This window comes from Jaculus jaculus, chromosome 8 (assembly GCF_020740685.1).
Source record: "Jaculus jaculus isolate mJacJac1 chromosome 8, mJacJac1.mat.Y.cur, whole genome shotgun sequence".
In the NCBI taxonomy this organism is placed as follows: domain Eukaryota; kingdom Metazoa; phylum Chordata; class Mammalia; order Rodentia; family Dipodidae; genus Jaculus; species Jaculus jaculus.
This window is the reverse complement of record NC_059109.1, coordinates 47,119,124-47,139,503: the sequence shown is the minus strand read 5'-3', so window position 1 is coordinate 47,139,503 and position 20,380 is coordinate 47,119,124. Positions and strand designations below refer to the sequence as shown.

Below are 20,380 nucleotides of genomic sequence, written 5' to 3'. Positions count from 1 at the left end.
GATTATACCCACATCTAGTCGTTTAATCAGCATACACTTAATGTTCCTCCTTTTCTGTGCAATTAGGGCACCTGCCATCATTTTAACTGGGAGATCTTTCTGAGACAGACATACTATGGCCTTATGAGGTCCCTCCCTCCGTGATGAACAACATCTCTTTACCCCTTTCTTTTAACCTTCCTCCCCCATATTCCAGCCCCACTGACTCTGGTCCTTAAAATTGCCAAGATTAGGGCCCTTTGCACCTGCTGTGTCCTTAGAGCCAAGTCACACATCTCCCACATCCTCAGGTAACAGGCTGTGTTTCTTTCTGTGAGGCCTTCCTTCCAGATCTTCCTATTTAAAGGAACCTCCAGTTAGGTCCCGATCATGTCCCTGTTTAATTGCTTGGTATATATTACCATTTGTATATTTTTATATTTGTTTCTAGTAGCCACTGTCCAGATGACTACAGTGCAGGTGGTTTGTGGTGACCATGATTCTGATGGCCAGAGTGTGAAATGGAAGTGTCAGTGTGGCTATGCTTCCTCCAAAGGCCCTGGGGCAGAAGCTCTGTTTTTCCCACGTTTTAACTCCTTCACTCCTATCTGTGCCTCTGGCTTCACATTGACTCCCTCCCTGTGTTTGAACCATAAACTCCTGTATTCTGAATGTTAGGTCCCCACCTGATGATGGGAATTGGAGAGTCTGGAGGAGGTGTGTTGTTGGGGGCAGGATTATGGGTGTTGTAACCAGTTCCTCCCTGCCAGTGTTTGGCACACTGTCCTGCTGCTGCTGTCCACCTGATGTTGGCAAGGAGGTGATGTCCAGTTTCTGCTCGTACCACGTCCCCCCTGCCATCATGGAGTTTCCCCTTGAGTCTACAAGCCAAAATACACAACTTTGCTCCCACCGTCAGGTGCTGGTCCCAGCACTGTGAAGGTAACGGCAACACTTCCCTACAAAGACGTTTCTCGTTGGTCTTGGAGCCTTTCTGCATAGTCCATATGAGCTCATTCTCAATTCCACTGTGATGATTTTTTTTCTTCCAAATAAGGCTACACAAGGGTCAGATGTGGGCATATGTCAGGGTGGGCACCATTCCACCTACTACAGCATTTGACATCTTGTTCGTGCCCTCTCCCCCCAAATTGGAATACTTCGCAGGTCCTGGACAGTAAAGTAGATACAAAAAACATTTGGTAATTATTGCCAAACAAATGAGAAGCTGGTATTTTGTACTGTCTTTGCATGCATGTGTGTGTATTTGGCATGTGTGTTTGCGTGCATGTTCATAGGTGTGTGCGCAGAGGCCACCTGCATGTGAAGGTTGTAAGTTAACGTTAGTTATCTTCTTCAGTTGCTCTCCGCCTTGTTAGAAACAGGATCCCTTCTCTGAACCTGGAGCTCATTGACTTGGCCAGGCTAGCCGTAAGGATCCTTCTGTCTCCACCTTCCCAGTGCTGGAATTACAGGCAGGCACCATGGCACCTGGCTTTTATGTGGGTGCTGGGAATGTGAACCCAGGTCATCAGACTTGCATGGTAAGCACTTTACCCACTGAGCTACCTCCCCAGCCCAGAAATTGGTTAAGTTCCATCAAAGGGAATATTCATCAGGAAGAAAACTTATTTATTAAAATAAATAGCTAACATCCGCTTTAGCACCTTGCACAGGATTTCATATACTGTTTCAAGGTCAGAACACAAATCTAGGTGTTTCTGGCTCCAAAGATCTCTGATTTAGCATGACATTGTCCTGCTTTATGTCTCTGATTCTCATGTGTTTCCTCTGTTTTTCTCAACATGATGTGGTTTGAAAATGAGAATAACTCCTCTTAGCTAGAGATAAGCTAATGCTTCTCTCTTTGTTTCTCTCTCACTAAGCTCAGGTTGACCTTCTTCAGTTCAACCCCTGATTGCTGCCTCCGTCTCTGAAGTGCAGTGTGTATGACTGTGCTAAACAATCAAAACTGAGAAAATGATATTGTATAACCTGATTATAAGCATAATACTTTTACAGGGTACTCACGTTATTTTTCCCCGCTAAAGAGAATATTGGCTGATTTACGAAGCTGTATATAGTTGGGCACTAGGTATATTTGGAGCATTAAGTTTTTATTTTCAAGTCAATGCACATAGGAAGAATAATACTCAAAGACACTTGAGCTTCTGGGGCTGAATTTAACACTATTTGAAGAAAAAGGAAAAAAAAATCCTTAGCCAGGGGATATAACTGTTAACATGGTGATTTGTAAAACCTTAGATTTCTAATAAGGTCTGACTGTGTCAAGAAAAACATATTTTGTTTCTAGGTAACATTTCAAATCTTATTATAAACAAACACTACAAAATTGATTTGTAATGAGAAATACTGTGATGTCACAAGGCATTACTTAATGCTTAATGTGACTGAAAGCATTAATTGCTAGGAGCCATATTCTGTCTAAGCAAAACCTGAATGCACATTTTGTGCCTCATCTCTTACTATAGGTTTTCAAATGAATTCGAGTGTAAGAAAAGGTAGTTAGAAAATCTGCAGTATCTGAAGGTCCTCTTCACCTGCCTGGATTATTGCAGTTGGTGAGTTGTCAGCAATCACGCAAGTCCTGGCTGATCAGGAGTGCCCGGTAACCAGCACGGGGGCGACTTGTTAGCTGCCCGGCTACAACATCTAGGAGAGAGAATTGGCCATTGACTGACAATTTGTTTTGAAACCTCTCTAGGTTTATTTAGTCACCTTGCTAAAAACATCCCAGTTTCCTCCAAGAACATGCAGTTGAGATTTGGCTTGCTTTCTGTAGTTTTAAAACACGTTTATAGTGCTGGAATTTCACACTAAAATCCAATGAGGTCGTAATATCCACAACTTTGGCTCACACTGAAGCATGAAAAATGTAGCATCGGAAAGAGTATGTAAGCAGCACTTAAAATTGTGAGATTTGCCCAAACCTGAGGTTGTTTCTAAAGAAACCACCCCCACTGTCAATTCTGATGAATTCCAGGGGACACAGGAGGCCTAATGCATCCCAGTACCTCTTCTATCTTCCTAACCACTAAACTTTTCTCACATAAAAATAGAAGAGTCTGATTCACCACACAAGCACATCCCAGAAGATGAATGTAACTTGGAAGGGCTTGTGTAGTAGTCCACGTGGCATTTCAGTTCTCCTGGGATTGTCTCCCAGGCATGGTGACAATACCTAGACCTTTCTTGTGCTAACGTCAGAACTTCCCTATGAAGTTGATATTTATGACAAAGATGGAAAACTGATTTTATGCTGTGGTGACAAACAGCCCTAGATTTTGTTTTTCCACAGCCAGCTGCGGCCTAGGCAGTTGTTCATGGCAGCAACACAGCAATGTTGTGGGGGCTCAGGAGCGCTTTTCCATGTCCTGCCGTATCTACGAGAGAGCCAATCACAGCAAGAGAATGCTGCCCCATGAAAGTGACTCAGGCCACTCATGCCTCTGGCCCAGAGACCAGGGAATTGCCACTCTGCTGCGCAGGGCCTGTGGTCATTACAGCACCATTTCCCCCATTTTGCAAATCAAAGAATTACAAAAGGTAATAATGTCCAAAGCCACACACCTCATAAACAAGGATGACTATATAATTGTCCAGGTCAGGACACATTTACCAGTGAAAGGGGAAAGTTTTGTTTTAGGTTTTTTTGTTTTGTTTTGTTTTTTCGAGGTAGGGTCTCACTCTAGTCCAGGCTGACCAAGAATTCACTATGTAGTCTCAGGGTGGCCTTGAACTCATGGTGATTCTCCTACCTCTGCTTCCTGAGTGCTGGGACTAAAGGTGTGCACCACCATGCCTGGCTTGAAAGGGGAAAGTTTTAATCAGTATCTCCCAGTCCTGGGCCACCTTCCCTGCCCACTTTGGGATTTAGAGCGAGCCATTCCAATCTTCTTGCTCTGCTTCTCCATGGGGGTTGAAGAGTCAATGGGCTAAGGATGTTTGCTGAACCAGACCCAGTGTCACCCCTTCTAGACTACATGCCAAGCCTCCACAGGACTCCAGAATCCATGCCCAAATGACCTCAAACCTCTTCCAGAACCTTGGTGAGCTCCCTCCAGGTAGGTCTTCTGAAGGTCAGGCAGTGTCAGGTGTGTGACTTTTCGTTCCTCAGACTAGCCTGCAGGGCGGACCCAGTTTGATCCTTCAAGCTGGTATGTCTTCACAGCTGCTTTGGTTTAAACATGTCCCTCTAAAATTTATAAACTGGAGCCTAAGACCAAATGTGATGGCATTAATAGGAGGGATTTTAGGACGTGATTAGGTCAGAGGATCAATACTCTTGTAGAAGGGACAGAAGGAACCAGCAGATGGTAGAGTGACCCATCAACTGTTTTTTGCTTATTTGTTTTTTTTTGTTTGCGCCTACCTTAAAAGAGTCCACAGAGGAGGGCCTGCTGTGATATTGGGACAACCAAGACTGTCCTGGGTAAACTAAGACATGTAGTGCCTCAGCTTCGAAGGCAGGTACAGGATAAAATCCAGGTCTTGCAAGGGACAGTCCCCCAATTTCTTAGTCATCCCATTACATTGCCTCTGATTTAAGAACCTCCCAGTGAAACCACCACTCTGATCACCACAGTGCTTCGCAGCTGCTGCAACACAAAAACTCAAGACTCTGAGACTCTGATTGTGACGAGACGTCCCTGCAGGTTACGCTCCTCTTGAACATGTCCTTACTGCCGAGTGGGATAACAACAACCATCATCGTCACCATACCCAATGGCCAGTGATGGTGTAGCAAGGGGAAATGACACATGGGCAAGTCCCTGCAGCACTGAGGTAATGCACAGACGTCACAACTGTTTCCCACTGACCTATCTCAACCAGTCGAGTGCCAGAGGTCGGGTAGATCAGTGCTGCACAACCCAGGCTTCCGGACTTCCCCCATCTTCGAATTATTACAGGAAGTACTTTTAAATCCTCAAAATGCATCTAGGCAAAATCAAATGGACTTAGTTGACACTTGGCCTTTGTTCGTATCATGCATTGTATGGGTACACCAAGACTATATGTATATGTGGCAGGGATTTGGAACTCAATTCCCTAGCACACTTGAGAGTCTGCACATATTTACAAAGCATTCCATATCCAACTGGAAAAGATCGGAGGGGTCTTGCTTTCCAGATGAAGAGGTAGCCTCAGAGACTGACCCTACAATTTGCCCTATCAGTTTGAGGCAGAGACAGACCTACCTTGGACTAGAACCCCTTGCTTATCCTCCAGTCATTACCTTTAAAGCCTCTCCATTCTCATCTGAAAAATGGTGACAAGCCCCTCTGCTTGAATACTCACAGGTATCTGTTAAGGTCATGGCCACAAAGCATGTTGTATGGTCAGCACTAAGCGCAAAGCTAACCATTGCTATTATCACACCAAAGTATGGTCTTCACACAGTTCAGCCCCAAAGATTCACTTTATTCATTTACTTGTTGGCATCACTCCATGACACTAGTGACTGATAGAGGGTTGTTGTTTTAAACATATGAAAGAAAGGTGATTTTTCTGGCACTAAAGCTCACATTAAAAAATAGGGGTTAAGGGCCAGTGTCTACTTACTAAAAGAAGTTGAGGACAATTAATGAATGGACATAACAGATTAATGAACCCATATCAACGAGAAGTATTCAGCCTAGCTGGTAAGATATTGGCAAAGAAAAGTGACATGGGTCTAGAGAAGCCAGCACTGATCTGCTGGTAGTAAGTAACACATAGCTCACGTGTGGAAACACCTCCATGACCACAGGCCGGTCTGGGCTGAGAGCTGTGTGGTCAGGAAGGATATCGGGTTGGAGGTAGGAAACCTGGTTGGCTTCCCTGAGGCTATGGCTTTACTCTGCAAACTTCATTTCCCTTTTTTCTTAAAGAGAAGTTAGAATGGTATCTGCCTCAACTCTGAGAGGAATGCTGGATAAAAAAAAAAAACTTGGCCCATGGCTGATAAGACATCATGAATGGAGTTAGATGATTCTCCTATAAAAAACTGTTAAGGGAGCTAGGGAGAGATGGCTCAGCAGTTAAGGCACTTGCCTGCAAAGACTAAAGACCCTGGTTTGATTTCCCAGTATCCATGTAGAGCCAGATGCACAAAGTGGTGCATACTTCTGGAATTCATTTACAGCAGCTAGAGGCCCTAGCATGCCCATTTTCTCTTTTTGCAAGTAAATAAACAAAAATATTTTAAAAATACTTTCAAGGGACTGATAGTCATTGTCTGGACAGATATATATGCTAAAGAATTAAGTTGCACAGAGAATAATCAAAATTTTCTTTTAGGACATTCCATGTTGCATAAATCACACTGAGGCTGGCCTCATTAGCTTTTGAAGTCCTCTCCTGAAATCTTCAGGAAGTTCTGCTGGCTTGCTGGTGGCTGGATTCACAAAGACATGGACTGAGGAGCCTGTGGTACAGGCCAAAGTGTCAAACTCTGCCAACCTGGGGTGGCCAAGGAAAAATCCGTCACTGAGGTCACAGCAATCTACTGAAGGCGGCTCCTTGGAGAGTTTCGGTGGAAAGAGAGCCAGTCGGTAATGCACGCTGGAGCGCCCCACTTTCTCCACAGCCAGGGCAGCCACTGGGATCTGAGGGAAGCCAATAGGTGTGTGGTAGCTGCACTGATTGGTCACCATGAACCCCACTATGGGGGACGTCAGCAAGCTGGTTTGCAGGCCACAGTACCTAGGAGGTGAAATCACAGTGCTTACTCCAGGTCACCAGGACACTGTCCCGTACCCCAAAGGCAGTGTGCTTCAGCAGCTCAGGGCCTTAGCCCCAAAGAGCCTCAATTCAATCCCAGTTCTGTCACCTACCTGTATTCCTTTGGGCAAGTTATCTAACTTCACTGTACCTCAGTTTCTACAACAATGTAATGCTTATGACCATAGTATTGACTTCACAGGCTAACTCAAGAACTCAAGGATGAATGCTCACCATTTACTATTCCAACAGCTCCTAGACATGCTAAGTTATCATTAAATAGGAGCTACTTTAATAGAATTATGCCCATCTTTTCTTTGTCATGAGGAGTCAGCGGGAAATCTCATTTATTAGGTACAAGTTACTGAATCCCTTATCTCTGTTGCTAGACTCTAATCTCTATGAACAGGGGCTGTAGCTCATTTACTTCTTGTTTGTTGACTACAAATGAATGACACTTGAGATAAACTTGGAGGTCAGACAGAATAGGAAATAAAAAGCATCATGTTTAAGCCAGCCCCTCCCTCCTCTCTACAAGAGACCCATTTGTATTTAAACATTTTCATTACCTTTGTCTTATTGTGGGCTTTTTTTTTTTTAATGAAGATTGAATGTGAAGATTCATTGTAAGAAATAATTATGGGTTATGTAAAGGTTTGACTACAAAGGTGTTCATGGAAGCATTGTTCGCTGGGGATGGCGGGGAGTGACAGAAGCAGGCTCCACATTTCCAGTCAGAGAAGGCACTGCGACCTACCTTTGCTGCCCACCAATGTCACCCAAGGCAACATGTGACATGCTCACTTACTTCAATGGAAAGCTGTCCAACTACCAAGATCAAGTTACAGAACAGTGGAAAGTATACCATGTGCCCTCATTGTTGCATAAGAAAAATCTTAGTTTATGTATAGATGGCCTACAAAAAGAAAATTGGGGGCCTGGAGGGATGACTTCATGATTAAGGGACAGTTAAGGCACTGCCTACAAAGGCTAATGATCCAAGTTTGATTCCCCATCCCCATATAAAGCCCCATGCACAAAATGTCTCATGCATCTGGAGTTCATTTGCAGCAGCTGGAGGCCTTGGTGTGACCATTCTCTCTGTCTTCCTGCTCTCTCTCTCTCTCTCTCTCTCTCTCTCTCTCTCTCTCTCTCTCTCTCTCCCCTTGCATATAAATGAATAAAATTATTTACTTAAAAAAATTTTTCAAATAAACTACAAAGTGTTCTCAGTAATGATATGGCAGTAGGATAATAGAATTCTTTTTTATCTTTTACTTGTATGAATATTTTAAAGTAAGCATGATTTTTTTTTGAGGTAAGAAAATGATCTTTTAAAAGAAAGAGTGAATTTCATTTCATTTTATTTTTTTAATTAGTTTTCTATTCTGCAAGTACAGGCAGTTTGGTACCATTATTAGGCTCACCCGTGACCTACCCCTTCCCATTGGCCCCTCCTTGTTGAGGTATGTGAATTTCATTTTAAAAGGGGGAAAAAATCACTCCAATGGTGAGTGGGCTGGGCAAACGAGGCTCCTTTGGCCCATGCTGGCTCTGCCCCTGCTCTCCCTTGGGCATCCTGAACACTGTGAGAGGTGTTTCAGCGTGTTTAGCACCACCGCCCAAGTGGCTTATAAACATAGATATTTACTTCTCACAGCTCTGGAGCTGGAGTATCTAAAACAGAGACCCCAGCAGACTGGGGTCCGGGAAGGGTTCATGTCCTGTTTCACAAACAGCCTTGATGGGTTCTCACAGGGTGGAAGGGACAACTGAAAGAGTTCTCTGGGGTCTCATGGATAAGGGTATGGATCCTGCTGAGGAAGGGCTGCCCTCATGACTAACCACAATGTCCAAATACCGGGGTAGTCTAATACAGCGCAGTCAGAGCTGGGACACCACAACCAGGGCCTAGCGGAGGAAGGCGGAAGCTGTCCCTAAGATCCAGCGAGAATCACATGCTCCCATGTCATTCCCAGAGCCTCTCTGTTGCAGGTGTGGTCAGTAAAGAATCGGAGCCTCTTACCTCCCGGAGAGTAATATTTCATGAGCTAGCTCCTTGTTTGCTGGGTGAGCCCAGCCACAATGCTTTTAAATAACTGAAACGCAGTACATTTGGACAAAGCTGTCCATTGAGCACCTAGGATGTGACAGGCCTGTATGAGGTATCTAACATTTTCTATTCAGTTTTCAAGTCAACCAACAAGGCAGCACGTGCTTCCTGGATTTTATAGAGAAGAAAGTAAATCAAAGAGTTTGAATACGTTTCCCAAGTTTTGCATGTTACAAATACTGGGCTTCGATCCAAACTCCTGGCTCTACTGATGCAAGTTCACATTCTTTGCCCCATTCCAAATTCCTAGAAGAACAAAAATCTGCATTTTAGGCAGTGGATGAGGCATTTTGTTCAAGTGTTCCTGTGCCTTTGGAACAGTGTCATACACACTTGGATAATATGTGCCACGTTTGCAAATTCAGATGCCAGTCTGACTGGACTGGAAACAATAGGGCTCCCAGTGAGAATTGTTTTCACTGTTGCTTTCATTTTAAGTCTTACTTTTTCCTAAGTTTGTATATGGATTTTTTTAAAAGTTAACTGTTCAAATTGTATTACAAAAGCAAAGCCAGTTTTTCTGGCTGTAACATGGGTTGTAGTCTAGGTGAAGAAGTTCTTGGGTTGGATTCACTCACTCAACAACCTCTATCACTTTCTGTTAGATGCTGAGCGCTGTGTTTGTGTATGCACTTCCCAAAGGCCCAAGGCTTAAAGGCTTGATTCCAGGGAGGAACTACTGGGAGGGGACAGAACCCTTATGAGTTAGGACCTAGTGGGAGGTCTTTAAGTCACGGGAGGTATACCCTCAAGGGAATTGGGAGACCCTGGTCTCTTCCTCTTCTTTCTGTTGCCTGGCTGTTTTGTGGTAAGTGGCTTTTTCTTACCCATGGTTCCACCATTGCCAGGGGCCCAAAACAAAAGGACCACGAACAGGACCCTCTAAAACTATGAGCAATTAACCTTTTTTTTTTTTCTTTGCAAGTTATCCCAGCTATTTGGTTACAGTACTATGAAGCCAACTAATACATTGAAGATATGTCTTTGTGCATGAGAGAATCTATTTCAGAAGTTCTCCTACAGTTGGGAATCCGTCAGCTTTTACCTCTCCCTTGCATGATGCTCCCTTTTGGTCATAGAAGAGAGGAAAGATAGTGATTTCCCTTCCACTCTGTCCTTCTTCTCCACATCTTTTCTTCCTTTCCTCAACAAATATTATTTGGATACCTACTATATCTCCAGCATGTGCTAGACAAGCAGAGAGTGTGGCGGAAAAGCAAGAGAGCCATGTTCCCCTGATACCTGTAGCATCGGCCTCCAGAGGAATCAATGCTGGATGCAATTCCAGAGAGAGTACAGGGCCTCCGACAAGTCTCAGGCATCAGAGAAGTGACAGCTTAAAAGGACATATGAAAACAAATGCAGCAGCTACCCAAGTGAACACGAGGAGGGAATGTCTTTTGAGAGAAAGATCACAGAGGAAAGCCCAGAGGTCATGGAAAGAAGAGCTGTTGTGGAGACAACAGAAGTTTCAGGGGCTGGAACACAGGCTGCAGGAGTGGATCGAAGGCAAAATCCAGACCCAGAAGGGGTTTTACATTAGAGAGTTTGGATTTTCTCCTGGGCAATAGGAAGCCGGCACATGCCTGCAAAGGGGAGGCAAGATGGGAATTTGTTAGTAAAATGATCAGTGGCTTCGGATGGCACAGGCTCCACTGGCGATAACAATGTCTGCGGGAAAAGCAGTTAAGTGTCTTCATAGTCCCAGCAAAGACGACAGTGGCTTGGAGCAGGACAAGAGCAGGGCTGAAAACCACCTGGCTGACTTGAAGAGAGAAGTATAGGTCTGTGGACAGAATGAGTGGACCCGAGGAAGGAGCCAGGATGACCCCCAGACAAGGCTTTCTGCAGTCCACTTGTGGCAGGAGGGAATGGTAGAGAGGCTTGGAGCACACAGGCGAGGAAGGACCGTGCTGAAGAGGCTGAGCTGAGGCATGGGGAGGGCAGAAGGGTCGGCAGTGGGAGGCCTATGACTGGCTCATGTTCATACACGCGGTGCTGCCAGGCTTCCACTGAGCACACAAACGAGCTCATCCCAGGAGGCATTTGGATATGTGGGTCTGGAGCTCAGAAGACAGGTTTGGCTGGAGGTAGAAGTTGACTGCCACAGTTATATCTAGAGTCAGGAAACAGGCAGGTAACGCAGAGCGTTGGAGTTGGCTGTAAATAATCCGGTGAGGTGGGTCTGTGGGGAGGAGGATGCCGGCACCCAGTCTGATACTCAACTGCTAACCCATATCCAGCCCATATTCATACTTCTGAACTGTACTGGGCAAACGCATGTGTGGCCAACATGGGTTTGTCTTTCAAGTTCCTGAGCTGGGTTAATTGGTAATCTCTAATCTCTGGGTTAATTGGTAATCAAACCATGGGAGAAGGAGATACTGGTTTGGAATGTAGAAGGGCTTGAACTTGAGCCCAGAGATTCAGACTCCATATAGAAAACTTCCTTCAAAAAAGCTCCCAGTTAATGCCTTCTTGGGTTACAACAAGTGACTATAAGTGTTTGATTCATGTAAAGTGAATGCTTATCGCCATGCATTTTGTTTCTTGAGCATTTATACATGTGTGTGTGTGATGTGTGTGCATGTAAGTATGCATGTTCACATGTGTATGGGAATACATGTGTATGCAGATGGAGGCCAGAGATCAATGTTGGGTGTCTGCCTCAATTACTCCCAGCCTTACATTTTTAGATATGGTCTCTTGCTGAACCCAGGGCTTGCCAATTACAGTAGCCTAGCTAGCCAGCCTGCCCTAAGGGGTTTTCTATCTCTACCTCCTCAGTGCTGGGATTACAGGCTCATACACCTCACTGGCTGAGCCATCTTCCCAGCTCTCCCCTTCTCTGCTTTTTTTCTTTAATTTTTTTGTTTATTTAATTTGTTTATTTAGTTGAGAGCAACAGAGAGGGGGCGGTAGAGAGAGAATGGGCGCTCCAGGGCCTCCAGCCACTGCAAACAAACTCCAGACACGTGCACCCCTTGTGCATCTGGCTAATGTGGGTCCTGGGGAATCGAGCCTCGAACCGGGGTCCTTAAGCTTCACAGGCAAGCGCTTAACTGCTAAGCCATCTCTCCAGCCCCACCCCCCCTTCTCTGCTATTTTTATCCCTGACTTGGTAAACTTCGGAATAAAGGAAGGTCTGAGTTGTAAGTACACTTGGGAATCATCTAGCACTGGAGGCCTCAATCCTGATGTTGGATCAGAACCTAACAGTGGGGCCCGTGCAATGTGCAGATGCCAGGCACCCTGCCAGGCAAGGAGGGCTGTAGGCAGCCTTGCCAGAAGCTGCGAAGGACTGTGAGGCACGTGGCTAATACAACACCTTCTCCTCTAGGGTTCCCCTCAGGTAAGGAAATAGCCCAGACAAGGAAGTAAGCTGCTCAGTTGCTAGGCTAGAAAAGGGAAGCCCCTTAAGTGAGCCTTCTTTACCTCCTCCCTGCAAGACTCAGCCTCAGCTCCAGCTTGAGGACCCACGAGTCTCTTGGGTATTCACTGTTCACAAAGATGGGCACTGCCCACCATGCTACCCTGAGAATAGTCCCCACTCAAACTATCTGGCTCAGTCTCACTATTTTCCCTCTCACTCAAGTGCCCGTGGATTTATAACTAGGCTCTGCCTGGATCCCTGAGTTGAACTCGTGGCCTCACTCTGGCTTGTGCGAGGACCCAGCCCTGCCACCTACAGAGATTAGAAGAGAAAGTGCCTGTCAGGTGGGAGGCCAGCAGGCAGATAGCATTGCTACACCTTTTAGAAGAGTGTGTCTATTTATGTACTTGCTATAACTAGCATAGGACAGGCTACAGCTTGTGTTCAGTTACCTGGAATGAATACCAGAACAGCAGACTAGCAGGAAGTCCCTCTCCCTCAACTAGAGACAGGCTTGGCAGCAGGAACCCAGGACAGGGCTGAGTCTTCAGGGAGCATCTCACAGCAGCTGAAGATCCAGCAGCCTCAAGAGATTAAGGTGAATTGACACCTAAGGATGTAGTACATGTGGCTCTGTGTAAATAATTTATCCTTTATCAAGCCTATGTGGATCTGCCATCACGGAATAATTTGGGTCTACAGAGCCCAGGAAGACTAACGGCATACCAGCCCCTCCGTTAGCCATGTATACTAATGCATCATGGGAGCTAGACTAGGAGCTCACAGCTTCCGGTCATTAGGTCTGGCTTTGAACAAGAGCCGTGCTGCACATACTAGGCCAGTGCTCTCCCACTGAGCCACCTCCGCAGCCCCTGTTAAACTCTAAGTACTTTCAGGGAGAGCTGGAGGATGTTTCAAAGGGAAGAGAAGACAGGGCCAGCAGTTGAGCTATAGGAAGTTTAAGCAACTAATGTGCATAGTAAATATCACAGAATTTAACAAACATCCACTGCATCAGCATAACAGGAACTTGCTCAAGACAAGCCTAGGTCCCTTGGTGGCAATGATTCAAGCATAACCAATTTATGCTAAGACCTCCTCAGCAGGAACTGATAACACAACTTAAAACGTTCATGTTTCACCAGTTTAACCATACCCGGGAGGCTGGTGCTGGTGCTACCACAGGGTTTCTTCATTAGTGGGTCTCACACTAATCAAATGGGATGATTTGGGCAAATACTTCATTACAAACTGAGTGCGCATTTGCAGGAAAGTGATATGTGGTTGTGTGGGATGCCACAATGAAGGAGCCTGCTCTGGCAGGAGACAGGGTGAAGTGCAGCAGAGAGGACTGGAGGACACAGGAGGCAGATGCGGCTGTGTGACAAGACCACAAGGCAGGCAGGAAGGATGGGGTTGGAGGAGTTGGGAAAGGGAGGCGGGACCCAATCGTATACAAAAGGTGTTTTTATCTTGACAGAATGGAGGAAGGAGGTGGCACATTTGTGTTTGCAGTTCAAGACCAGCACTCTAGCAAATGTAGTGGTGAAGGCAAGGTGAATGCAGACCACTGAGTCGACGGGCAGTAACGGTGGAGGAGGAAGCATGGCTTCCAGAGGTCTGCAAAGGGGAGCTGGGCCTTTGCTGGCCGGCTCCCTGCAGGTCAGCGTTGACAGCAGCAGCACTATGGCAAGAGCATGTGCCTCTACCACCTCCTTTGGGTCTCTGAGGCCACAGAGGAAACCACAGCACCCCCAGTATAAACATACAGCACACGCGTTACGCTCGGCTTCTGGCCCCTCCTCCCGCCTGACTACGCCTGGGCTCATGGCCCCTTTTCATGGGCTGAATTTTAGGTCTAGTATTTTTAAGTACTTCAAGATGAATGTTCTTCCAAACCTAGGGGAAATGACCACATAGATAAATAAACGCATTCGAAATGCACATAAGCAAAGATGGAAGTGGAGGCAACACTTTCTGACAGTCTCATATTTTTAGCAGCCATGATCTGAAGTGTACTGAGTTCCCTCTTTGATTAGTTTCATGTTGCTTTTTAGCACATTCTGGCTCTATTTTCAGGACAAATGATATGCTAGGTAACAAGAAAAATTTCTTAGACCTAAATTCTAGCAAGATGTGAGATTGAGAAAATATCTAATAAGCCTTCAGCCCATGTTATGTTTATCTTGCCACTTGGCAAAATACCAATATAAAAATAAAAATGATGTTTCTAAACCGTGTTGCCTAGCTCTAAACATAAGAAGCTAATAGAATAAGCTAGCCATCATTCACATTAGGAAAGTGTTCAGACCCAGTTGGTTGTAGACAGTAGCTACTGCATTTTTTGGTGCACGTGTAATGGGGTCCCAAAGTGTGAGGAGAAGATGAAGATAATGAAAATCATCTTTTCTCAGAGCTAGACAATTGCTTTGCAATAGTGTTCTCACAGGAAGTTCATTTGGATAAATCAGTATCAAAATGATGAGGAAATCCAACATGTTTCAAGAGGCTCAATCTATAACAAGCAAAGGAAGAAATCCAAATCTGTTCAGAAGCTGAATGTCACAGGATTGGATGAAATGTTCAAGACAAAAAAAAAAAAAAAAAGGATACAAAACAAAGTAATAAAAATGTTTTGAGTAAAAATAAGAAGACTGGACATAATGCTCAATTAACAGGAAAATGCAATCTTCAAGAATGAACGTGGTAGATGGTGATCTGATTTTTTTCAGACATCAAGAAACAGAATCTGGGCTAGAGCAGAATCTAGAGCAGAATCTAGGCTTAGCAGTTAAGGCGCATGCCTCTGAAGCCTAGGGACCTGGGCTCGATTCCCTTGTACCCACCCACGTAAGCCAGATGCACAAGGGGCCACATGTGTCTGGAGTTTGATTGCAGTGGCTGGAGGCCTTGGTGTGCCCATTTTCTTTATCTGTCTCTCTCTCCCTCAAATTAATGAATAAATAAAATATTAAAAAGAAACAGAATCTGCCATGAAAGACGAAAGAGGCTATGGCACACAGAAGCTTCGACCCCAAGCACAAGAGCTGTGTCTTTGCCTTGCTGTAGCTCCTCTCCACATGATGGACTTCAGTGGCAGCATCTCTGAGCAATGATTACCAAGCAGCTGGATAACCCCCAAATTAAGCAAAGCAGGGATCTGATCATCATTCTTGGGACCCACCAGTAAAGAAATGAGAAGCTAAGATGAGTTTGGGCAATGCTTTCCATGCCACAGCAATGAGCCAGGTCCCTAAAGTGCTGCACCCAGGCAATAGTGGTGGGCATGTGTGGAAAGGTACAGCAGTCCCAAACCCTACTCTGAATGCCACCTGGCAGAAAAGGCTTAATACACCTAAATGGTTTAGGATCCCAGTGTAACAAATACAACTGGCTGAAGTCTTTTACCCTCATAAGGCAAAACTAGAGAGGTAGATGACCTAGCCTGTACGAAGAGTAGCATTTTTGTTTCTTTGTCTGTTTAATTACCACAGGGTAATGTTTGAGTTGAAGAACCAGCAGCCTGTACCCCAAGAAGTAACTAAATAAGGCAGGTGCCACAGTTCAGAGGATCTCTACATCTTCTCATGCATTTAGGTATCTTTAAAACTTTCCTATTACAGCCAATTAAAAAATGAGCTATGCAACTAGAGAGTTCTCAAAAGAAGAAATACGAATGGCGTATGAGCATCTAAAAAAATGTTCTACATCACTAGTCATCAGAGAAATGCAGATTAAAACTACATTGGGATTCCATCTCACTCCTGTCAGATTGGCTACCATCATGAAAACAAATGATCATAAATGCTGGTGAGGATGTAGAAAAAGAGGAACCCTTCTACACTGTTGGTTGGAATGCAGTCTGGTCCAGTCATTGTGGAAATCAGTGTGGAGGTTTCTAAGACATCTAAAAATTGATCTACCATATGACCCAGCTATAGCACTCCTAGGCATATATCCTAAGGACTCTTCTCATTTCCTTAGAAGTACGTGCTCTACCATGTTTATTGCTGCTCAATTCATAATAGCTGGGAAATGGAACCAGCCTAGATGTCCCTCAACTGATGAGTGGATAATGAAGATGTGGCACATTTATACAATGGAGTTCTACTCAGCGGTAAAGAAAAATGAAGTTATGAAATTTGCAGGAAAATGGATGGATCTGGAAAGGATTATACTGAGTGAGGTAACCCAGGCTCAGAAAGCCAAGCATCGCATGTTCTCTCTTATATGTGGATCGTAGCTACAGATGATTGGGCTTCTGCATGAGAAGGAAAAAACTCAGTAGCAGAGGCCAGTAAGCTAGAAAATAGATATAAAGAGAAGAGAAAGGAAGGGAGGGGGTACTTAATAGGATGGTATTGTATATATGTAAGTGGAAGAATAGATTAATGGGGATGAAAAGGCCCAAAATGAGGTCTGGGGAAGAGATTGAGTAAAGGAAAGGTGGAGGGACAGCTAATCAAAATCTAAGAGGATATAAATAAATTATATGTAATCCTACTTTTTTGGACAATGGAATAATCAGGTGCCATAGGTCATTGCTAGAAAATTTTCAGTGCCAGGGATGGGATATATTCCAGTGAGTTGTTGGCCAGGGAGGTTCCTGATGCCCCCAAAAACATTATAGGCCATTGCCAAGGCCCTTGGTTTCCCACCAGGAATAGATGATAATACCCCATTGTTGAAGACTCCACACACTTAGGCTGCAAGGCCACTGAGAAATCCTGCTGGAATTGAGCTGATAACCTCCTCCATGTAGACCAGCTGACAGAAAGCTGGAAGAAGCCATTCTGCATGCAATTCAATGGGAGAAAGAGAAATCACCAGCGAAGATACTCAGTGTGGATACTGCAAGCCTTACATTTGACCAGCCAGGCCAAATGGCCCAACGGGTGCAATAGTGGCACATCTGTTATGGGGGAAACCAACTACCCTGTAATTGGACTGGAGACCTGCTCCATGGGAGGGAATACATCCCTGATACTGAAAACTTAAAACAGGGGTAGTCATGAGCCTTAGGGGTGTAGCATCTGCTGCTGTCTAACTAAATGTATATACTATGCTTATCAAACTGCTCAGTAAGCACTTCTGTTAATGTTCCCACCTTTATATTAATGCTACTCTCACTTTTGGTAGAGAATCTTCTTTTTTCAGATAGCAGTGACCTTGGGACAATTTAGAAGGTATCACGATGATGGAAGGAAATGGCCACAGTGCTCTATCACACCTTCCAAGGCTCAGGGTCTATGCGGAAGAGGTGGCAGAAAGAATGTAAGAGCCAAAGGAAGGGCAGGACTCCATACACATGCTCCCTCCAGACACAAAATGGCCTGGTTATCCATGTCCTGACACTACCTGCCTAAGACCATCATAAGAGGAGGAAAAGATCATGACATTAAAAGTAAAAGAAAGACTGATTGAGATGGGGAGGGGGTATGGTGGAGAATGGAGTTTCAAAGGGGAAAGTGGAGGGGAGGGAGGTTATTACCATGGCATATTTTTTATAATTATGGAAGTTGTTAATAAAAAGAATTGTAAAAACAAAACTTTCCTGTTACTTTTTTCTTCCCAATTTTTAAGTAATTAACTGTCATACAATGAATTCATGCACACTGTAGAGTAAGTGGAAAATACAGATGAAAAAAAAAGATTTAAATTCTCCTTTATGGCACAACTAAGAAGTAACCAGAATTAGCATTTGTGTGTATCCATGCTCATGTGTGTGTGCACACACATGTGTGCATGCACACGTGTGTGCCACAGAATAACCTCAGGTGCCATTTACTTTTTTTTTCTTTTTTCTCTCACTGGCCTGGAACTCACCAAGGAGGCTAGACTAGCTGGTCAGTCAGCCCTAGTAATCCACCTGTCTCCGCCTTCACAGGGCTGGTATTATCAGCATGCTGAGCTAGTCCTATTGCGCCAAATTAACATTTTTGATGCATGTCTTTTCAGGCATTTTAAAGAAAAACTCATATTACCCCAATGAAACTGAAATCACACTGCAATTGGCTTTCTTCACACAATTACATATCACGAGACTGTTTCCATGCTAATAAAGCACATTTCTTATCATGGCTGCCAAGTATGTAATTCTTTGGGTTTATCAACATTTATTTAATGAATCCAAAGGCAATTTCTAATTTTCTTCATTCTGAAATCATAGCAAATGAGCAGAAAAGTTTGTAAGCATAGTACACTGGCTCTTGTGTGTCTTCTATACAGAGTAGTCCAGGTTTGACATCTGTCACGTGTGCCTTATCACTAACTTGTCTTATTGAGAGTAGGTCATACCTAATCTGTCACTTGCCCCTGATCAGTTCCATGTGTATTTCCTCAGAGCAAGAAGAGCCTCTTTCCATGACCACATGGTCTTTAGCATTGGTTGGATGCTTGCTGTTTAATCTACAGTTTGCATTCCACATGTGCTACTTGTCTCAACAATAGGCTGTGTATAAAAAGGAAAGAAAGAAATATTTTTTTTCAGGGAAAGGCCTAACTCAAACTGGTGATTCCATTTAGTTGCCACAGCTCTGTCTAGTCTTCTAATCTCGAGCAATCCCCGAGTCTCTTCTAATCTTTATAATATTGACTGTTTTAGGAACACAGAATAGTTACTGTATAATTCTTTCATGTACATCCACGAGAGACAAAGAGAGTGAAAAAAGAAAGAGGCACTGCTAGGCAGTAATGGAAAGTTCATTTTTCCATGATGTCAAGGTCTATTATTTCTGGGATTCACCCAGGACTAAAAGGATTAAGGAATAACCTAATGTAATTAGCAAATGATCCTGATTACATTTCCTTAAAAAGAGCACATATACAAGCGACACCCCAGAGTCCTATTCTACTCTGTCTAAATATGGGTAAGTCTCCTGAATTTGGGATTCTACTCTTAGAAATGACTGCCAAATCTGTCTTTGCAGAGCTGACCATTTGCTATAAAGTTTTATTAATAGTGAAAGTGGTAATTTTTAAAAACATTCATGGAACATATTTAACCTACTTAGATGACAAAATATTTTTGAAGTACACAGTACATTAATTATTTTAATGTCAAGTATTCAGGTTTGTTAAATAATGTTCTGTACTCATTTATTCAACAAAAAGACACCAAGTGTCACTAAGTCTCAGGACACAAAGGAACCAACACAACCCTATGCCCTCTTTGAGCTCCTGGTCTAATGACTGGGAATCCTGTAACCAGGGGCTGGGCTGCTCTGATGGGCCAGGCCTGGGTAATGTGCCCAGGCCCAAACCAATCATCACTGTAGCCAGAGGCCCAGAGCTCTTTGGTTGTGCCTTCTTCCTGTTAGAGGTGAGCCAGCCCTACCTGAACCACCCATGGGAATGAGAGAAAGACTGCAGGTTTTAGAGATTCATATCTTAAAACATGTCCATTCTAGCTTCCCTTCTGTCTCTTCAAACCAGTTTTCTGTCTTCAGTCAGCACAGCGGAACAAACATTGCCACAACCACCTGAGATTGCATTCGCTGTGAAGAACTAGTTGTTTCGGTGGACATGGGAGGCAGGAAGACTAATCACAGGACACAGAGATGACGCATCACACTTGTCCCTTGACAGGATCAGCAGGTGGTGACATCACTCACCAAGACTAAGACTGTACAAGGAATGCCTGGCTTGGGGGGCAGGTAGGAGAGAAATGTTTCCTTCAAGGTTGAGCAGCCTTGCCCTGTCTCTGTCCCACCATGTGGTCTCCCACATGTGGCTACCTTGGCTGTTTCCCTTTCCATTTTTATGCCATGCCGTGATGCCACCAAGGAAGTGGGAGCAGAGCTCACCAGATGCCAGACTGTTTAGCCACCAGAATAATGAACAACATAAACTTCTTTACAAATTAACTCAGCTTCAGATATTTGTTATAACAGCTATGATGGATTAAGACACTATCCAAGGGTTTGCCCTCAGGTTGAACTTGGTACAGGTCAGAAATGGCAGCATAACCACCCTTCACTAAGATGGATGAGGTCATAGAACACTATCCTAGCCTTTTAGACCCTTCATGGAACAACTCAAGTGTGTTCCATGATAGCTCTTAGTCAAGTCCCAATGAGCTGAGCTCCAGTTGCCCACAGCAAGGGCTGTCTCACTAATGTCCTCTGTGCTGGCTTCCCTTGCTTAATCATCTCACCTCTCCACTTCTCTCCAAATGTGTCCAAAGATCCTAC

The 20,380-nt window shown here is 44.3% G+C and overlaps 1 protein-coding gene across 1 annotated transcript in view; it reads right to left on the bottom strand.

The window, feature by feature from the left end:
• Positions 1-5,400: 5,400 nt before the first annotated feature.
• The window catches only part of LOC101605134, a gene marked incomplete at its 5' end in the record, with an annotated part of 194,604 nt that continues 179,624 nt past the window's right edge, over positions 5,401-20,380 (bottom strand). The window contains one exon of the mRNA XM_045156986.1: positions 5,401-6,684. Within this exon, the coding sequence (XP_045012921.1) occupies positions 6,300-6,684 (385 nt within the window). The remainder of the gene's footprint in view (positions 6,685-20,380) is intronic.